The following is a 22,045-nucleotide window of genomic DNA, read 5'->3' as shown; positions in this document are numbered from 1 at the left end:
TTTTATTAGAGTCATTCCAATTATTTTTTTGTTACACATCTTTTGGGAGTAATTTAGACTGCCTTTTGGGGACAGGTTGAGAGGGGGGACGTTTTGTACAGTAGAAAATGTGATAGCTTCTGCATGTTGTATCTGATAATAGTATTAGTCTTTAGCTACTGGACCTGTTTTTTGTTAGGTTCAAGTGGCTGGAGGAGGACACTTCAGAGGATGTCAGCAATGGTTCCCTTGATTTTTGGGGGACATTTATGTGCCACACAGAGTGCAGACAGAAGGTTGAATAGGCAACTTGAATTCATGTAGAGTTTCTTGTTAACTAATATTCCAGTCAAAAGAGGTAGTGGTCAGGCACCATAACTAAGGAAACAAAACTAAGTTTGCTGAATAAGAGGATAGTCCAAGAAGCTGAGAAGGGAGAGACATTTGATCTTAAAGACTATCCCTAAACTCTAGTTAAGCGCAAAAGAGGCAAGGCCATATCTTCAGCTAGTGTCAGGCTGTAGTCCCCTGGTGAAGCTAAGAAGCAGGACATAACTGGATAAAAGAAGAACAAACAACCTACACGTGCTTCTCTCTGAACATATTAGGCAGCCTGCCAAGGGCGAGTCAGACAGATACAAATGCATGTACTGATGGAAGCTCCTCACACACAGAGTCATTCCAGAGCAGTCTACTTGTGCACAAGGCTTATCTCCTTCTGCTCTTAAACTTGGCTGATACATAGGGTGACCGAATATCTTGCTTTAGCCAGGACAGTCCTGGATTTCAGAGGCTGGTCTTGGCTGGCTATTGGGAATTATAATGAGCATCCCAGAAATGGAGGGGCATGGGGTGCAGTCCAGCCGCTCCACCAACTTGTAAGAGCACGATGGGGCAGGGTAGAGGGAAGCAGCAGTATCCCGGATTTCCCAGATGATGTCATGGATTTCCATTTGGTCAATCTACTGATGCACCGTGCTACTCACCAGCAACTTTCAGACCTACACTTCCCAAACTTCATTGCTTCCATCGGCTCCTCCACACTTTGATGTTATATCACATTCTGCCCTCTGTTGCCATAATGTCTCTCATACCTTGTTGCTAACCACTCTGGTTTGTCACATTGTTTCAATGGAGGCCAGTAATACTGTTTTCACTAGCTACTCATTTACTTAATCTTTTTTCTTTTTTCTCTTTTCTTTTTGCTGACAGCTAGTTGTTACCAAGGAGTTGGAGTCTTACAGAAACCCTTGATATTTTTAGCAACTGTGCCATTTAGATCACATTTCCTATATTTGACTTTGCTCATTACTTATTACCAAGGACATTTTCATGTAGGCAGGATTGTTTGCTAGCTCACCTGCTCTTGCTGCTCACTCTTCCTCTGAAGTCCTAATCCTCTGTTTCTAATAGCTTTGTTGGTTGCTATGGTGATGATATCATGTCACAAAGAAAGCAGGATGATAATTTGAAAATATGCCAGGTGTCAGGGTTTTTTTTTCCCCCACTGACCCTCATTTCAAAAAAGAGAGCACGATCTTGGACTTTATTTATTTATTTTATTAATTAAAGCTTTAAATATAGGCAGTTCAGAACCTGACTGCCATTCTCCCCTCTCAGGTATCTCTCCAGGGCTGTGAAAACTATGCCTGTTTCATTGATTAAGAGGAAGGCTCTGGCAGGCAAAGTTAAGGGCTGTGTCCAAGCTACTTAATAATACTATTGTGAGTTATGCTCTTTTCATGTTAATTTTTCTATTTACTGTGACCCTTGTTTTGTTTTTTTTAAACGAAGGAAAGTCTTTGATGGCAGCCAGTGTTTAAAGTGGCAAAAAAATGTGCAGAATCTGAGGAGCATCTAGATCCCAAATCTGAATTTGTTACACTGTAAATCAAGAAGAAGCCTCCTAACATTAGGGGAGCTATTATGGTTTTACACCACTGTCCCCAAACCTGGGATTTAGTTTTTGATCCTGAAATGATCTAAGTTTAATAGATATATCTTTAGTAATGAAGACTGAAAGAAGAGAAAGGTAGAAAATAAGATTCTCTGTTTTTTCTTAGTACATATATACACATGACGTACAGAGCCAGTGTCTACTATTTCAGGATCGAATATTCCTTTTACTGCACCAAAACTATTCACAAAGTAAGATGTTATTCACTGATAGTAAGGCTTGAAGGTCTGACCCATGTGTATATGAAATATATCCATCCCTCTCCAAATCCCATGATTTACATCAGAGTTCAGGTGTTTATTTAAATTAAAAGCTGTCAGCAGATCCATAATGCATACAGCCCATTAGAACATGACTTGTTCTGATGCTTGCTTTACATTGCACCATGCTTTTATTTATTTATTTTTTTTCTGGCGTATCAATAATGCAGTAAATTTCAGAGGTTGGTACCATTTAGGGGTAGAGCCCAGGACCCATTGGGCAAACACCATTACTGACATATCACCTTTACAATCAGTGCCAGTGTTGCCACACATGCAGCTGGTCTTGGCAGAGGGGCCAGTTTGCTGAGGCTGACTGTTTTGTCTTTCCTAGGGAGGTTCATTCTGAGGTTGGAGAGCTGTGTCAGTGGAAAAGTCTGTGGATAACCTGCACTGTATTTGGAAATGCTCTGCTGCAGAAATTCTGGAAAAAGAGAGGGAGGGAGAGGGAACGAAAGAGAGAGAAGATTGTTCAATTAGACAGAAAGACAGATTTCAGTCTTTAGGTTTCTCAATCCAGCCCCTTTTACAGGCATTAAATCTACTATAAGGAAATGCAACCTGTGACCCCCAGAACCTGTCTATTGGAATAAGACATTTCTAATGTGTCTTTTCTTGAGGTCTAATTGGACGAGTAGCACAAATGCATGTGGGAAGTCACTTTAAAAGTTTTGGTTATGATTAGCTCTGGCTGTACTTGTTATCCATATGAACACCCACTTTCTTTTTACATGTTCCTAACTGATTATGCCCTGACTCATTCAAAACTTAAGTAAAATCAGGAGCAGCTTCACTGACATCAGTAGATCACATTAGTATAAAACTTGTGTGAAAATAGAAGCAGGTCTCAAATCTCTCCTACTAGATGCACATCAGATGGATAGATCCAGACACTACTTGCAATACAGTATTGACTCATTGGCCTGTTACTTATGCTTGATTTCTCCTAGCTAAGCAATCATGCAGTCATTTCTTACAGGAGACAAAACTGTTTCCTTATTCCCAACGCAAGCTCATTTCTTTTACATCAGTGTAGCCAAAAATATCAGGTGAAGGAATATTTATTTTTTTTCAAGCTCTGTGGGTGTCTAGGAATAGATCTGAAATGCAGTCCTATTACCATAGCACCACTTTGATTTTTTCTATGGACAATGGACATTTTTTTTTTTTCAAAGTACGGTGTTATCTACTAATGCCATGTGCCTTTATGGGAGAAGCCTGCTGAAAGAGGCTAGGAGCCAGATTCTTCTCAACCTTGCCACTATGTAAATGTGAAATAACTCCACTGTGAGCCATTAGGAGTCATAGCAGTGTATGAATGATGTAGGAATGTACTGTGTAGGTTGGAGACAGCTCTGTAGGGCTTCCATTACTGGTTTTCAGTGGTTATTTATCAACTGTTTAGCCAACAGGGTATTTTTACAGTGCTTTCTCTTACAAGGACTTCATGTGGAATGGTTATGCTTGACTTATGTGTGCTTACAGTACAACAGGTATCCTCTCCAGAACCCAGCAAAACGAGGAAGGTAATCAGAGTGTTAAACATAGGGGCAGGGTGCCTGACTTTCCCTGGGATATGCAAGGAATGACACACCGTGCATCTCAAGAATTGCCCCATCCATGCAAGACAAGCCAAAAGCAACAATGCAGAGCAGAGCCTTGGCTTTCCATTGTCCCCATCCTGACCAGTAAAGAGGTCATGCTATACTCCAGATAGTGCTTCCTGTTGAGTGGTACCATTCTGCATGCCAAGTGCAGTTTGAAAAGAGCGTGGGGCCATGAAAGAGCCTGTGCTAAATTGGAAGCATCAGTTTGGAGAAATATTTCAGCTCTTTGGAACACACTACAAAATCAGCTCCATCCAAAAGTGACTTCAAGATTTGTGGTCACCCATCAGGTGCACAGCGGCAACACCAGGGTAACACAGAGCTCCCTACCTTACTTTAGCCATGCCCAAGCTCTTACTTGCCCCTGTTTTCATCTGGATAACTATTTTACATATGTATGTTATTTGTGCCCCCTCTCTTCTGCACATTTTCTTACTTTATCTCCTTTTGCTGTTAATTGGGTTTTGACTTCCTGTCCTCCCTGCCCCATCACTCCACTCACCAGGTGATTTCATGTCACTGTAATTGGAGGTACCCCTTGGTAACTCCTATGCGTGATTTGAGCCCTGCAGGAACTGAGGCTGCTTCCTGTGTTGGGAATCACCGTGGAAGTAGATAGGGCAGAAGAATGGCATGGGAGCAGCCAACTAATGAAGCCTGTGCAGCGTGTTTGCAAAGAGTGGCTGCAGAATAAAGATCATTCCATTTCCCTCTTCTTTCTACCCCTCCTTGCACCCTCCTCCTGGCTTCATCTACCTGCCCCAGCCCCTGAGGGGCTTTTGGCCTGGTGGGGAAGTGTCCCCTAACACTTGAATCCACCACTTATTTTATCCCTCTGACAGCCACAGAGAAAATTGCATCCCACTTCTGCCCCTAGCTTGAGGACTAATCCTAGGCAAGTATGGTAGGATCTACATTGGATATTGACTGCATCTCAATTAATTATTAATTTGTGGTCTTCTCCCTTTTACCACTACCCTCTCAGTGTCTTGCCAATCTGCTGTCTCCACCCATAAACACACATGCATGGCACCAACCACTTCCATAGTTCCAAACCCTCCTTGAAAAGTGGCATTTAATGCTTCTGACCTGCTGCAAATCAGCTAAGGGTGGAGGGAGTAATGTATTGGTTACAAGAGCTGGCTGTCACCCCACACAAAATAAGGTAGGTCTTTCCCGATATGGGCTGAGCTGCTCTGGTCCTGAAGTGCAAGAGCCCAGAAGCTCAGTATCACAGAGAATTGCATCTGTATACAGATCTGAATACTGGCCACTCAGCTGTGGCTTGTATGATCCTAAACGATAGGAAAGAAAGATGACGTGTGAAAAATTGTGTGGGTTGAGGAAAAAGAGAACCACTAAGTGTGACTGTCCAAATGGCCTGCACTTGTTCAGACTCTACAAACTGGCAAGAGCTGTGATGCTCTCACTTTCTATGGCAGATCCAAGTCAGCTTTGCTGCACATTGTGATGTTAATAAGTAGTTGGAAAGTGCAGTGCATAAAACTGCATCTCCCCACCCTGCATTGTTAATCCCTGAGTCAAAGTTCTCAAAAAAAAAAAAAGAACGCTGAATCTTCAGAGGGCTTTCATTTTCCATCTTTCCCTTATGTTTATACATGTTCCAAGAGACCAATAAATAATCCTGAGTCCACACTGAGAGCTGAATGTATTGTTTCATGTTAGTCATTATTATTTCATTCATTTGGCACTTTCTGGAGAGTTTTTCCCATTGTGTAGACTGTCACTTCCTTTTATTTATTTGTAGCAAGCATGTGAGCGTATCCTTGCTTACCCACTGAGCGACTGGGGAACCACCATAAATAGAGCTTACCAGCTTCCCAATCCATTTTCTTTCGCATCGACTTGGATTTGTGCATTGTCAGTAACATCTGTGCTGCTTTAGTGGCCTATAAGTTTTCAAGTCTAATTAGCTGGCTGCTTGTAATCAGGACTATTTTGACTGTTGTCATTCTGAATGTTCTTTTTTCCTTTTTTTTATGCCACATTTGCCTGATTGACCTTTTTTTCTCTGTCTTTCTATCGGGCTGCTCCAGGAGCCATGGCTAATCATCTTATAACCAATGCTCTGCTTCGTCCTCATGGCACTAACAACCCTTATAATACATTGCTCGGGGAATCGGCGGTCTATAACAACCCTTCTGTCAGCATGTACAACACACAAGGTGTGCTGGAGTTTCTCTCTAATTTTTCTAGTGAGAATTCCATTTTATGTGGCTTCTTTAGGCCCATTTCTTTCTTTTTTTCCTTCATTTTTCCTCCCTTTGTTTTTTGAAACTGGGCACAAAAAAAAAAATCCTCCCTTTCTTTCATCTTAGTACCTTTTTCCATTCTTCATAGGCTTTCTCCACAAATGACCCAAATCACTTGGATAGAGACTCATCAGATCCATCAAGACATGCGTGGTGGTTTCGATTTTGTTTCATTTTGTATTGTTTTAGTCTTCAGTATGTATATTGTTGGCATATCCATCACTGTTGTCAGTGCATTTCTTTGTTATGTCATTCATATTAGAAACAGAAGCACCTTGAAGGTAAGTGAGGCCAAAATGGCCTTTGATACCAAAGATGCTATTGCTACTGGAATAGCATATGGAAAAAGAAATTGTCAATAGCTCATCAATGTGTCTGTCTACAGCTACATAGGGGGAAGAAGGACTTTTGGATTTAGACTAAGAAATCTAAGTTAGTTCCAAATATTTTATATTTTTGGAGGGCCATGATAAATGTATAGACACTAAAGTCAATGCATTCTACAACTGACCTTAAAAACCAGAAAAAAGCACAGAACTGGACACTCTCTCTGTTACTCTTAAATATGGAAGTGAATACAGTCAGTTGTACAGAGTCCACTACAAAAATCGTTCCTTTACAACTAATATGTATGTCGTCTTTGTTTACTTTGTTTGAATTAATGGATCATGTCTGTGAATTAATGTCAGGATACTTTTGTTATAAACAAACAGTTCTAGTTACAAATGACATTGGGAATAAATCTGGAATTTGAATCTTAACCCTTTGTCTCTGTTCAGTTTGGTGATTCTTTTTTTTTTTCCCCAAGTGCAACTGAATCATTATAGGGTAACTGTTTTCAAACCCAACCATTTTCCAAAATGTCCACTTTTGTTATTTGTACCACTTCTAGTTAGGATATCCTACTGCAGTAGGAGTTCTCCAATGAAGGTTTATAAATAATGATGATAACGCAAGCAGTGTAATCATGCTGTAATATACAGCAGTGCATTATTTACAATAGAAATAGATACTGAATTGTATCAGTAGGGCATTTTAATTCATACCAGAAAGAGGAAATCATCCAGACTTGACCTTTTTATGTTCATAAATCTCCTAAACTATGCTAACTTTTTGCAATAAATTTGATTCACTAATTCTTTTTAAAACGACCAGTGCTAAGCAGAAATTCTTCTGAATTTAAGGTTCAGTATATCGCAAATGTTCAAAAGAGACTTGATCATCTGTACAATTTTTGGCATATAAATACTTATGTTTTCTTGCTGCAGAAGTAATAGACTATTCAGATTGTCACTGTTTAAAAAGGTACCTTATGCTTTAAGATTAAGATAATTTTATGTGTGCTTCTGAAATTGGGAAGGAAGTTTAAAATTGGATGATAGAAGGTAATGTTGAGTTAGCATTTGGATTAGGTTAAACCCTGGTTTTCAGGGCTGCATTTTGCTGTATAAATGTGCTCTGGTGGAAATGTCAGAAAAGTTTTTTTCTAGAAAGTGCCTTAAATTTTTTAATGTGTTTTTTCTAATTTCCCATAAGGAGCTTCTTTGTATCTTTACTACCCAATGCAGGGGGGGCGGGAGGGTAGACTCAGGGCCCAAATGTTTGTAAATATGCCAAGTACAGAGCTGGTTAGGCTTCATTTGTGCTAACTAAAAGAGAGTGGGACCAATGCTGTTCCATTTAAACCACTGGAGTTTTGCCATTGACTTCAGAAGGAGCAGAATCAGACATACTGCTTGAGGAGTTCATTAATATCCATAAAAATATCGCAGAAAATAAGGTATTGTAGCCATCGCTTTCCAAAGTACATATTGTGAATGGGGATTAACTACTTCATAGTTTGATCTATTGTATGTCCCTATGAACATTCAAAGAGCCCCTGTAAGAAGCTAACCTCAGTGGACATGGATTTACACCAAAGGCCTTATTAGATCCTTGAGTTATAAGCATACAGACCCAACAGCCAGTTGAATGAGTTAATTTAATCAGGTTGATAAGTCATTAGAAATAACTGCTTGGTATCATTGAAGCATGGCATTTTTTCAATGCCTGTATCACAGGCAGCGGACTTTCCTATACATTTTCTATTGCCATCTCTTGGGGTTTGTCTTGACTAGGATCCAAACACATTAGCTAAAATAGTCTCACATGACACACACACATTCTGCAAGTCTAACATAGATAAGGGAATGGTCCCTTGCACTTTGTTCTGAAGCTTCTGGCTGGTCAAAGGCAGGATCCTGGATAAAATGGACCTCAGGTCTGATCCACTCTGGATATTCCTGTGTTCTCATGCATGGATTTAATTTGTGATAACAGGTAACATGGTGGCTACCTTGTCTGCACTCAACTTTTATGATATATTAGTTGGTACATTCTAGCAAAATGTTTTTAAAACCCTAGTCAAGACAAGACTTTTAGATTTGGTATTTCCAGGGAAGAGAATCCCTGCTGTTGCTCTCACTTGCAAAAGCAGAGCTGAGCACTAAGGGCAAGAATCTGCTTTTTCAAGTATTTGACTATAGTATAAGTTGGGTGTGAATTATTCATGTCTGCACACCTTAGAGCTCCCATGCTGTACTCTGTACAGAGCCACCGCTTTGGGTGAATTTAGGAGCCTGATACTAGATTCTGAAGTCCCTTTGAAACAAGGGAAATACCCTTTGGATCAGGACTTAAAAATTAAAATTCAGCCAGGCCCATTGTGACCAAGGAAAAAGTTCTTGATTCCATCCATGGAACAGGAGTTTGGCTAAGAAAGATTAAACAAGATGCTAGTTGAGAAATCCAAGGGCTCACTGAGCCCAACAGATATTCAGAGGGTTGCCAAACTGCTGAAATTTGGAATGGACAGATCTGTGTTCACTGAGTAGAATGAAGAATCGATTCCAGTCTTGGCCGCTTGGATAAATGATGGATTTTTTTTACAATTGCTTTCATTGAAGGTAATTTTAAGAGAAGATGGAAATAACATAACCAGCTATGCTTAAGTGACACTGTGCCACAAACCAATACAAACTGGGAAATTGAAAGTGAACAATGACACGTTATCCACATCTTTGGCTGTTTCTTTTATTTCCTGTCTCCCAGAGTAGCTTCAATGAGAAATGCCATAATTGGATCTACTACCTTTTCTTATAGTTGTTTGAAAAGTACATGTAATTGTCATGTGTTGGTTAAAAAAAAAGGAAAAACAAATGCCGCCTTACAAAATTTATAAATTGCCAGCAGCCCCATGATGATCAAAATCACTAAAAAAGCAGTGTGGCAAAAGACGGAGGACAAAACATTGTAGCAAGGAAACGGATTTCAATTGCAACTGCCAGGGTTATTATAACTAACAGTAAGTAAAGACATTCATTTTAAAACTATAGAAATAACATTGCTGGGGTCTGTCTCTTTAAACATAGCACTTACCAACTTAAAGATTTCCGAACATTTTTTCTTGGTTTGTGTAGCACCCTGAACGTTTATAACAATATTGGGGAAAAGTTTCAGAAGTGATTTATTTAAAAAATATAGTGTATTTACTGTTGTGCTTAATTTTTTTTCTGTCTAAAATGTCAATATTTTTTACCTGAAATAAACCATGTAACAGATTCATGTATTCTGGGCAGTGAAAATTATTTCCGTTAACTCTTTTTTCTGCATATCATCAATTTGCTTTTTACTCATGTTCCTCCTACTGTCGCTGTAAGCTTACTTGTTGTTTTTTCTTTCCTTTTCTTCATGCTGTCGTTTAGAGCCCTACAGAGAGACAAGTATGGGAGTAAAGCTAAACATTGCATATCAAATGTAATTTTTTTTAGTTCACTTTTATTGCATCACATATAGATGATGTAGTTTATTTAAAAAAAGAAGTTCATTTCTCACAACTTTAAAATCAAAAGAGTAAAACTCATGGATTTATATGTATATGTGTTTGTGTGTGTGTGTGTGTGTGTATATATATATATATACACACACACACACACACGCGCGCGCGCATGCACACATACACAGAGTAGATGCTTTTATTGTCTATTTCTTTTTTTGTGTGTCTTTTACCCGACATAATTCCTAAGCCTCATATACCTGTATGTGCGAGTTAAATTGTTTCTAATTTAAACATTTTTATTTGCAAAGTTGTAACCTTTTTTGTTGTTGTTTTATATGGCATAGTTCATTGTGGAACCAACTCTATTTCCAATGTGATGCATCCACTTTATTTTCCTACAGAATCTTCCAGCCTTCAATTCTATGCATTGGCAGCAGAAATAACAATCAGTGTCTCAATGCATAAGTTTCCCAGCCATGACCATCAAACAGACACTATAGTAACAATCACTCATTACATAGTCCCTTTAAAATATTTGCTTTTTATTTTTCCTTAAACATTGTGGATTGTTTACCCAGCCCTTCCAACATGAAAATAAATGGCTTTGCTCTATGTCTGTGATGGCTAGTTTATTTTATGCATAGCTTTCTGTTTTGTTTGGAAATCTACAGTATGCATCAGAAATCCAAAAGAGGGGTGACATATTCAGGACATTTCAGTCAAAGAAAGAACAAAGTCAGCAGTAGCTCTTTCCAGGCTTCAGCAGTCTCGCTACAAATATTGCATCACAGATATAGATGAATCCATATTTTCAGCAGGTACACTAGCAGTGTACTAAGGTTTTTTTTTCTCTTGTTGATGTGAATGACCATTAATCTTTTTTGTCAATAAACAGCTGCTCTAACGCACTGCTGCTTGTTCAGGGTTGTCTACTGTGTGGGACAACATCTGAATACTTTGAGAAATTAAATGGAAAAATTTAATGCATTCTCATGTTTGTGCTCATTCATTGGGTTTCGGAGGCCAATAAGGAAACCATGGCACTTTAACATCCCAGGGACCAGTCTCTCCTCTCATCTACCCTGGTTTTACTCCATTGGTTTCAAAGCAGCTATCCCCCACCTTCACTAGTGTAAGCAAATGAGGACTCAAAGCCAGGTTTTTACTTATGGTGTTAACACACTTATGGAAATTTATATAATTAATTAGTTCAATCATTTCAACATGATGAGTTCATCCCCAACCGTCACGTGCCTTGTTTCTATGGTATATTCCTTTTGCAATTCAGAAAGAGATACATTTTCAAAAAAGACAGGCAAAGTGTTAATCGAATGATCATGTTAATGGGAGATATCCCATGCCCCTGCTTATGAAAATCCACTCCTTATAGTCTACAGTACTGTAACAGGCACAGTATGTACTGTAGTTTGAACACAGCTACATGGTTTAGAAAAGGATGCAGAAAACATTTTTGAAAGAATCAGGAATATCCACACATCTATGTCCCAATAATCTCCAGGACATGACTGTATTATAACATTTGGTAATACCCATCCATGCTGGCTGGCATTGTGCAAAGCATTTTGGTCATGCCCATGTGACAGAAGATATACGGCATCTAATTTCTTTGGAAATACGATTTCAAAGCAGAAAGTGATTTTTCTTTTTAAATCACAGCCATTCAAGCTGGAACAAATTCTGCCTTTAAATCGTGTACATGCAATCTCATTGCTTCTAGTAGCATCTCTAGGTGAAAGGGAGGACATTTTTTTCCGTGTATCACCTTAATTTACTAAATGGCTTCCCGTGCTTTGGGAATGATATTGATAGTTTGTAAATACAAATCCTCAGTTGGTCTGCATTTTCATAGTTGCATTGACATCCATTATACCAGCCAAGGATCTGCCCTGTAGATTTTTTTGATTTTTTTTTTTTTTTTTTTTTTTTAGTTCTAAGACAACATGTAAAACAAGCCAGTATGTCCTTGGGGAGCAGTGTTGTGTAACACCAGTAGAAGGTGTTTGCAAGAGAGGAGGGGGCATTCTTTCTGACACCCTGCTTCCAAACCAAGTACAATGCACAATGCTCGATATCATTTTCAGTGGAGAAAAGCTTAATCTTATTAGCTAGTGCTCTTGTTCCCTATTGGAGTATTTTAGGTCCCTTTATTTATCCCATAGTGATACTCCTGCTATCAAGCCCCAATTTTTATATGTTTGGTTATTTATTTTTACATGGCTACTGGGTAGCATAGCAACACAATAAAGTGTTACCGTGTAGAAAAAGTGTTTTGGCTGTGCAAGTCCTGCGTGAGTGTCCTGTTTGTACAAGTCACCCTCTCTTGTGTAATGTTTTTCAGAGGGGCTTCTGAACAATGCCAGGGATACAAGTGTCATGGATACTCTACCACTGAATGGTAACCACGGCAACAGCTACAGCATTGCCAGCGGCGAGTACCTGAGCAACTGTGTGCAACTCATTGACCGTGGATATAACCACAACGAGACTGCCCTAGAGAAAAAGATCCTGAAGGAACTCACCTCCAACTACATCCCTTCCTACCTGAACAACCATGAGCGCTCCAGTGAACAGAACAGGAACCTGATGAACAAACTCGTCAACAACATCGGCAGTGGGAGCGAGGATGACGCCATCGTCCTCGATGATGCCACCTCCTTCAACCACGAGGAGAGCCTGGGCCTGGAACTCATCCACGAGGAGTCAGATGCCCCCTTGCTGCCGCCAAGAGTTTATTCCGCAGAGAACCACCAGCCTCACCACTACACCAGGAGACGGATCCCCCAAGACAACAGTGAGAGCTTTTTCCCATTGCTAACAAACGAGCACACAGAAGACCTCCAGTCACCCAACAGGGATTCTCTTTACACCAGTATGCCTGCACTGGCTGGCATGCCTGCCACAGAGAGCGTTACCACCAGCACCCAGACCGATCCCCCCCCAGCCAAAAGTGGTGATGCCGACGATGTTTACTACAAAAGCATGCCAAATCTAGGCTCCAGAAACCACGTCCATCAGCTGCACACTTACTATCAGCTAGGTCGAGGCAGCAGTGATGGTTTTATAGTCCCACCAAACAAAGATGGGACTCCTCCTGAAGGAAGTTCTAAAGGACCCACTCACTTGGTCACTAGTCTATAGAAGATTAAGGAAAAAATTAAACAAACGCCCCTCCGTAACACCTGGTTTACTGTTCTGAGTTAATACAAGCAGTGGTAATATTGTGTGTACTCCTAAATCTTCATGCTGTTCTAAAAAGCAAACAAACTCAGACTTTTTTTACTGGAATTTTTAGGCCAGCCCAGAGAGAACAAGAACCGCTGAAGTTCCCACCCACTCTCCTCTCCTTCCTCAGACAGACTTCATTATGTTAATGAAAGAGATATGACAGATAATGGCACACTTTGTGGCCTTCTTGAGTTATGATGTGTTTGTTTAAACATCCTTGATGCTAAGTTGCTATTATTACCGTGGACCTGATTTTAAAAGAAAGAAAGGCCAAATCATGCATTTGCAACTAGTAGCGATGATGCATCTAGGTGGGAGTGCTGCACAAAACAAAAAGCAAACAACAAAATAGCAAAACTGTTTATTATGAGTCTGTATCACATCATGGTTTTCGGTCACTCACAACTCGGTTTAACTGCAGCACGCTTAGCTGTGGGAGCAAACAAAAGATCTAATGAAATGGAAGGGAATTCTAGAAGTGTATGCTAAAGGCATATTTTATGTTTTGCTGTATTAACTGACGATAAAAACTAATGGCAGAAAAAAATGGAACAATTTCTATGTAATGTACAGATACTAGCATTGCACATATAGTCTGCTTTCTGTTCCTCCAGAACTGGCGTCCCTGTTCATGTAGTGGAAAAAAAAAAGAATTTTTTCTGTTGTGCTGGTCTTGCAAGTTTGTCTACCAGTAGGAGCAAGGTTTTTTCATAAGTCTTTTTTTTGCCATTATTTTTTTCCTTTAAAAAAAAAAAAAAAGACACCGGGCAAAAACAAAGGTCACTTTCTAAGGATCATTTTTAGTAATGCGATCGCAAGTTCTTTTGAACCAATGGAATTTTTTTTTTCTCACTGTATATCTTTCTTCGATTGGTGTATTGCCAACAGAACTCTCTCTGATTAGAGCAGGACAAACTTTATGTTTACAAGTGCACAACTGACAATAATAATAATAGTAAAATAATAATACTATGAAACATTTGGCAAGCAGTCCCTCAGCCAGGCAGTAGGTATGGTTCTAGAAGCCAGGAGATCTTTTATAGGCATAGTGGGACTTCTGCACGTGAAAGGATATATCCCTTTAGGAGTTAAGAGTCTTCACAGCTCAGTCTGGTCCCCGATCTAGGCATTTGTACTGCAGTGGTTAAAAGGAGAATTGACTCGTAGCAAGAAGTTAAAAGCAAACTATTTAGAAGTGATAAAAAAAGAAAAGAAAATTTTCTGTTCCATTATTTTCCTAACAGGAAATTTATTTATTTGACAGGATTTTAAGTAATGTAGGCTTTCCAGAAGTAAATTAGCAGCACAGATTATAATTTTTTTTTTTAATTTATGATCCATTTTGTATGGTCTCAAAGTTGAATGACCTCATTACTAATATTTGTTGTAAAAGTGAAACTTGTTTGCCAACCAATAAACAACTGATTAAGATTTAGAAGACACAGTCTGTGTGTACCGTACAATTGAGCTTTCTCTTCATTTCTCTCTCCCTTGCTATCCTCCATATAAAAATCGTTATTACTTTAGGGTACAAGTGAACAATGGTAACAAAAAGAACCCCTACCCAAATAATTTAAGCACGAGCATTGTGACTGACTGAGGATCTAGGAAATGAGGTTAGTTGTATTGGTATTGAGGTAGGGATGAAGTGGATCTCCTTTTAGCAGGTTACTGTAGGCTCCTATAGGTCCGTATAGACCTCCTGCATCTACTACTAGCCTGTGACATGAAAAGGATCTAAGGAAGGTGGTTCATGTGTTGTACCTGCTTGTCATTGTAATGACTATTCTGTATTTTGGGTATTTTGGTTCTTCTGAGATTAAAAGCAACTGGCTCATGGCAAGGAGTAAAGCAAGCCCACTGTAGGCCTTCCCTGTCATTGCTTGTGGTCTTTTCAGTTTAATGTTCTGGACCAGTGTGAAATGAATTACCTGAAAAGGAACTGTTAGCCTTTTCTGGGTCTTTTCTGGTCATGCTCATCTTCAGCTATTTTGCAAGAGACCCCCATATTACATAAGAAGCCCAATAAAACCTCCAAGCATTTCGCTGAAAAGATATTTATTGATTACCACCCTTTTTTCCTCTCCCAGTTTGGGATGTCTTCTTTATTTGTATAGTTTGCAGGTGTGTTTATCCTCCTACTCATCTTGTGGTTAATTTCTGGATAGAGAAAAATTATAGAACTTTCCCAAAGGATTAATGGACAGAATAGAAAAAACAGCAACATAGAACAGAAGGCCTGCCAGCAAAAATAACTGCCCTCAGGACATACCCTGTACTGAATATAAAGCATCTCAGATGCTAACTCTTACATCCGTCTCTTGAGGTCTGATACTGCTTCTATACAAGTCAGTGGCAAAACTCCCATTAACTTCAGTAAGAACCAAATGTTCTCAAATGGGCTGGTGATGCCTACAGTAAAAGATGACTGCCTTATGTTGGAGAATAAATGCGTTAGCTATATGGTTCTTGACATTGGACCACATTTTGATATTTTTACACTGAATAATACTGGGTATTCCTTGAGTAGTGCTACTGACGGCAACAAGGCTTGTTGTAGAATTAAGTACTACCTAACAGGAGGATTTAATGTTGTTAGAAACCCAAAACTATACAACAGTGTACAGTACTGTTTACCTGGGGGGAGGGGGGAGAGAGGGAGGGCACGGCACTTCTTCAGATCTGAACTGTGTTCTGAAAGGAACCTCATTTTCTGTGCACACAAAGTAGCTGCACAACGCTGAATGCAGTTTTACATTTTAGACAAGAACAAAGAAAGATTCTATTCAATAACTAGGGGGTTGAGAACAAATTGTCTTTGTAGCCCAATGAGAAAAAACTAAAACTCACTGTTTGTACTTCTTGTCTTGATGCTGCCATTCATATGCCCTAAAACATGTTGCCTCCACACCTTTTTTGTTTTATTTTAATCTTTTAAGTGTCACTGTGATGGACATCACCAGCACCATGTAGATTTATGCATGCAAAGAGAAAGGTAACTTCAAAGTCTCTACCGGCGTAGCTAGTGCAGCAAGTTAAATGGAGACTGCCAGTAATCTGTAATACGTGAAGTGAATACATTTTTGGAAAGGACAAAAATCGTCCACTGCATCAGGTTCAAAAAATACTTTTAGAGGGAGGTGGCAGACCTAAACTCGTTCAGTGGGTAAGATCCTTCACAGTAAATGTTTTCTTAATAAGGATCCAGTGGTTGATAAAGACAGTATCTACCAGGGTGCCTGATATTGTACAAGAGAGTATATATGGTTGATACATTGGTGAATAAATGTATCCTAGTGAAATATTATATCCTTGTGATACTGGCAAGGTCTTTTTCTCCTATCTTTATCCATTCAACTTCCTATATACGCTTTTAATGCATTGATTGGTCAACCTTGTTCCCTTCTGCCCTCTAGCTGTTTTTTAGCTCTTCTGTTTGTTAACTCACAGTGTCTCCTCTATCTTTTCTTGGGTGGTTGCAAAAGACAGTCTTCATTTTAAAACCGTTAATCTCTATCTGATGTGATCCTGGCATTCCAGTACTTCATTGGTAATAGTACAACTTATAGATACTGGAAAGGTGGAATCACAAAAATAAGGAGAGTCACATTATATTAATAGAAATTGCAGCCATTCAAGACTTTTTAGTCTTTGCCATGTCGTTTTGTTTGCTGCCTTTTATTTAAGGTCCCATAGTCCACTGAAAATATGGGCACTGGCAAGCAGAAATTACTGAATGGTGAGCAATAGTCACAGTACAAATATAGCCTTGTGTCAATAGATGTTCATTTTATGTGAAATACAGTAGGTTGATGTCTTTCAAGTACCCCACAATATGTGAAATTCAATTTTGAGCAAGTTCATGAATTGTGTCCCTGAGGCTAACTCTTTCTGTGTATTACAGGGAGAAATACAGAGTTTTCAAGCTATTTCCCAGTGTGCCAACCAGAATATTTCTAATACTAAAAGTATATTCTGAAAGAATGGCAGATACAAGGGACGGCAGCTTGCATTGAAGGGAGCATGCATGAGATAGGAGGGAGTAGCCAAGAGCCGGCAGTGCTGTCATTATGGTTTGAATTAGTTTCCATTTTAAGAGGCACATCATTTTTCTGAATCGGAAAAGGTCCGGGTTGCAGTTTGGCCTTTACAAGAAAGATGTTTTTCCCCCCCCATGTGTTCTTGAAAAATCATTTGCTTTTTGGATTTGTGGGGGGAGAGGCATACATCTTTCCTGTCTAAAACTATGCTAGTTGCACTTTAAAAAAAAAAAAAAAAAAAAAGGAAAGCTATAACTAAAATAACTTAATGCTCAAAATTAGTGAATGAAGATATGTTACCTTTTTTGGAAAACTAGTCTAATTACCGACATTTTGTGGGTTATTGGCTGCTCTGAAGCTTTTCAAAATGAGGGTACTTAAGTGCTTAATTAGGGCATTGTTTTTTTGAAAACTGGTTCTTTACCCTCTCCCACTTTCTTTGCTGGGAATGAGAGAAGAATGAAAAGCAATATCTTATGAGCTTAGCTGTACCTTTGAGCAAAAGGTGATGTGCTACGTGGCATTAGGAGTGGCCTTAGGAGAAGCGTGTTTTGTCACAAAGATCCAGTTTTCCTCTTGCTTCTTATAATTTGCTGCTGGTTTGAGTCTACTATACCTTAGGGAACAAACCACAACCCCACCCATCTCCCATCCTTCTTTTATGATGGGTAAGAAGCTGACAGGAAGCATTTACTCATTCTTACTCATGCCCTAAACAACTACTGCAATAGTTCAGTGGGCATTTACCAAAAGCCCAGAGGTTTAATGAAGCCTCAATTCCTATAGGGAATCTTTTCTGTTCATTTTTTTCCTGTTCAGCCTGATAAGCATAAAGGCCACTGCAGCTGCATGTCACTTTAGGACGTTTTTGAAAGTTTCCCTGAAACACACACAAAGCAAAATGCTTCCAAAGAAAAGTGCACTGATGCACAGTGGTGGCAGGGCAGGGGAAAAAGCTCAGGTAGCTGTAGTTGCAGTCTAAACCACCCCATGTGTTCTGGACTCATAAAATCTCTTTCATCATTGCAAGGAAACAGCTGTTATCTTATATGCTGGTATGCTTCTACTGGTCTGCAACCCAGTCAAGCCCTGGTGTATGCCATTATGGATGAGACAAAAAACACCATGAGTTACAAAGTGCGTGAAGTTCTTACTCTTCTCCCAGTGGAACAGAATTTCCCACATAATGGAGTGGGCAGGAGATACGGTCAATACAGAGATCAGAGTATGGACTTCTCAGAGTGGAGGTGGGGAATGGTGGGGAGATGTATACAATGACCCATCCTCCAGAGCAAGTAGGCATAAGGCCTATCTTCAGGGATCATCCTATCATGAGCAGCCTATCTGTGTTAACTGAGAGCTTCTTGTTTCAAATTCATGCTGACTGAGTTGATGTTCACCTCCTTAGCAAGTACCATTTAAATCAACAGTAACATTTCCTTTAATAGAACCCGAGTGACCGCAGCACAGATCCAGAGGCAGGTTAATGTAGCCATGAGGCACTTATGTTGCTGTGTTATGCACATGAGTGGTTAGATATAACTATGTCTTGTTTCCTGCCAACAAGCCAGCACTTTTCTCTTTGCAGTCTGGGCTGGAGGGTGGCAGTAATGCCAGTTAACTCCTTTTTACAGCATTAGAAGATCTTTGAGCTGTCTCCCGAGTGAGATCCAATTGCTTTGGCTTCCAGGGAGCTGTCAGAGGTCAGCAGTAAGCAGCAGTACTGTAGCAACAACTTCCTTCTACCTCCTGCCTACCCTTCAGTCACAATGAGACCATGCACCTTAGAAAGAAAGTAGTTGAGGGTTGGTATGTAAGCATGATTCTGCTTGGTCTATGCCACCAGGGGAATCTCTAAAAGGAGTTCCTAAAGTGCTTTCTGGTGATCCAAAGCAGGAGATCTGCAGCAGAGAAGAGCAGGAATATACCCCTAAATTTAATATGTAGGGAATCTATCTGTGTAAAAAGCATACATTATCAAGCATATCAAATATGTAGCTTTGGCCCACTCAGCATGGTTACTGGAACTCAGTTGGCATGTCTTGGCCTTGTAAAAACCAAGATAGAAAAACCTTTCTGACCATGAAAACTTAAGTCAGCAATCAAATAGTGTTTGCAGAAGGAATGCAGAGAGCTGTATCATTCTCTCTTACACATGAAGAGAGAGAGAGAGAAGGAACAGAGTACACAGAACACAAGCCCTGCAGATTTCACAGGCATCAAGAATAAAGAGGTACAATAGCTTGCTAGAGGTCTGATTATTGAGATCATAAGCTTGGAGTACAGTTGCTTCCTGTGTCCTTTCTCCACCAAAAATAAAAAAAAAGAGAAAAAAGAAAGAAAGAAAAAAAAACCAGAAAGGGGAAAGGTTCATATTTATTTTTAGCTGTCCCCAGCATTTAACCTGCCTTTATCCTAATTTTGTTTAATGAATATTTTAAAATTTAAATATTCAGTGCTCATGAACATTATATAAATGTCATGTAGTCCCAGTTTCTCTTTTAATAAAATTCAGAACACCCTGCAGCACAAAACTGAAACCAGATAAAAATCTTTGATTAACTAAACAAGAGAAGCCTATTTCATCTGTATTATTGGTTGACACTTTGATGTGGTTATTAGCAGAGACACATTGGCTGATAGTTTTGTGTTTGAAGAACATTCTAACTAACCACTGTATGTCACCAAAGCTTGGACCAGGTGCAGCAGATTGAGTAAAAGCAGGTGTCTGGGGGTCAGAATACCTAGGTTTGCATAGTTTGGGAACAGTCAATGGCCCAGATCATTAAGAGGCCTAACAAGCAGTGAAATGAATGGTGCCTGATTAGTTTGTAGACTTTTGAGTATTAACTGCTGCACTGCTAGGAACCGGGTAAAACCAAAAGCCTTCACACCATATTATATACACCTACTGCTATCGTAAGTGCTACGTGTGTGGGATGCCATGTAAGCATGCTTACAGGATTGGGAGCAGGGCAGTTGCTTTCAAATGGCTCTGTGTAATTGTGTCATACAGAAAGGGCAAAAATCAGTGAAAGCGATTTAGTGCTATGGTCAGGAAAGGCATTCTCTATCAGGCACAAGCATTGCTCAGTGGATATGTATTTTTTATTTGCAGAACAATGAAAAGCTGGAATTATACCCAGCATGTTAACAGTTAACAGTTCACTGTCAGGTGCTTTCACACCTCCCCTCGCCTACCCAATACCAGCTGAGGTCCTATCTGTTCTTTTTTTGCATCCTTGATACGCAAGGTATAAAGTAATAAGGTATTGAACAGAATTCACAGATTTGTTGAAATCTGACAGGCTAAGCCATGAGCACTTGTGCTGTGGCCTCAAACTTGGAACCTCTGGACTGTCCATTGTGCGCTTTAGCACCCATGTTACTCCAGCCTCTTGCAACTTAGTTGTTAAGAGACAAAGGACATTTATACACGTGTTCCAGAGTGGGCTGTGGGGGGCTTTAATTAGAGTGGCTCTGAGAGAGGTTGAAAGAGCTTTAGTTAAAGTGCCCTGCCACCCTTTTTCAGCATGGGGACTCTGATACACTTGATGCTGGAGTCTGTTGGAGCATGGTAATTACCACACTCCAGTTAACTCAATTAATCAAGTCTGATCCAACGTGCTGTAATTACAGCACCTCAGAGCAGCCTCGCTGCATGTGTATGGGTGCTCAAAATTTGTTTTTCTGATTTTTTTTTGTCAGTATTCATTAGACAAATTTTGATTGCATAGTTGTTTCAAATACAGTGGGACAGAGCATCCTGAATCGTTTCTGTTCCTCTCTTTGTTGTGCGTCCATGTAATTCACAGTTGCCATTATCAGGGCCACTAGTTGATGTCTCTTCTGCTTTAAAAATTGTGCACACTTCCAGAGTCTTGTCTTTTTTTAAACAGGAGTTCAGGATTATCCAATAGGATTCATCATGATGGGTTGTAGAGCTCTGTAGACCCTACGTAAAAATGAGAATACTTTGACAGGCTAAGCCAGTTGTTATTAAATACTCATATTGCAAAACAAACGGGCTCTTCCCACAGACCAGTACCCTTTGGTACTAGGCGCTGTGGGTTATAGTTGCTTGAGAGAGTCTGTCTTAAAGTCCTGTCTTCTTAGTATGTTGTATTTATTTGTGGCTGACTAGCTCAATATTCATTCATAAAGACAGTCTAGATGCAGGGGAATCACCTCAGAAGAGGCATTTACTCAGGAAACAGAGATCCATGCAATCCTCCTGTCTGCAGCCAGTGCCAAGTCTGAGGAGAGAAAGGGCATAATTCCAGTTGCTGTAATGTGGGCAGCCAGCAATAATAAGGTTATAATGCAGGGACAGGCAGGGCACAAGTTGGCTATGGAAGGAAAGAAAGTAAACAGTGGGCTTGTACCTTTGGTGAGCACCTCTCAGCTACAGTTCAGGTTATGGCCTTACTGACTTTTTAAAGAACTTACAGGATTTAACTTGAACTGTCATGACAAGTGCATGCATTCTTCTGAATACACAAGACAGCAACAAGGAATAATGCAACAGGCATTAAGAAACTTGTTCTGCTTTGTGTGCCGCAGCGAACGTGCCAATAAATCTGAAAAAAGCACACTGAGATCAAAGGAAAGTTTGGAATCAATAGCAGGACAATAGCACATGCAGTCTGCACTGGTCCGGTCCTGCAGGGAGCAAACCAGGAAAGCCAAGGCTGCAACTGAACTCCAACTAGCTTCCAGCATCAAGGACAATAAAAAGTCATTTTTCAGATATGTGGGGAGCCAGGGGAAAAGCAAGGGCAACATTGGACCTCTGCTGAACCAGATGGGGCAATTGACAACTGATGCCCAGGAAAAAGCCAACCTATTAAATGGGTACTTTGCATC

The 22,045-nt window shown here is 39.8% G+C and overlaps 1 protein-coding gene across 11 annotated transcripts in view; it reads left to right on the top strand.

Moving 5' to 3' along the window:
* The window catches only part of ADGRL3 (adhesion G protein-coupled receptor L3), an 864,517-nt gene that overhangs the window by 822,542 nt on the left and 19,930 nt on the right, over nucleotides 1-22,045 (top strand). For 8 of the 11 annotated variants that reach the window (XM_019534215.1, XM_019534217.1, XM_019534218.1 and 5 more), the window contains one exon: nucleotides 12,253-14,577. The exons of 1 other annotated variant lie outside the window; for it this stretch is intronic. In XM_019534215.1, the coding sequence (XP_019389760.1) occupies nucleotides 12,253-13,052 (800 nt within the window). In that variant the 3' untranslated portion in view covers nucleotides 13,053-14,577. Of the gene's footprint in view, nucleotides 1-5,860; nucleotides 5,990-6,164; nucleotides 9,680-12,252; nucleotides 14,578-22,045 lie in introns of those variants that run through there. 2 more of the 11 variants (XM_019534226.1, XM_019534225.1) reach the window with 2 other exon arrangements.

The sequence above is a fragment of the Crocodylus porosus genome, unplaced genomic scaffold (assembly GCF_001723895.1).
Source record: "Crocodylus porosus isolate Cpor-Errol unplaced genomic scaffold, CroPor_comp1, whole genome shotgun sequence".
NCBI classification, from domain to species: Eukaryota; Metazoa; Chordata; order Crocodylia; family Crocodylidae; genus Crocodylus; species Crocodylus porosus.
This window is presented reverse-complemented; position numbering and strand designations above follow the sequence as displayed.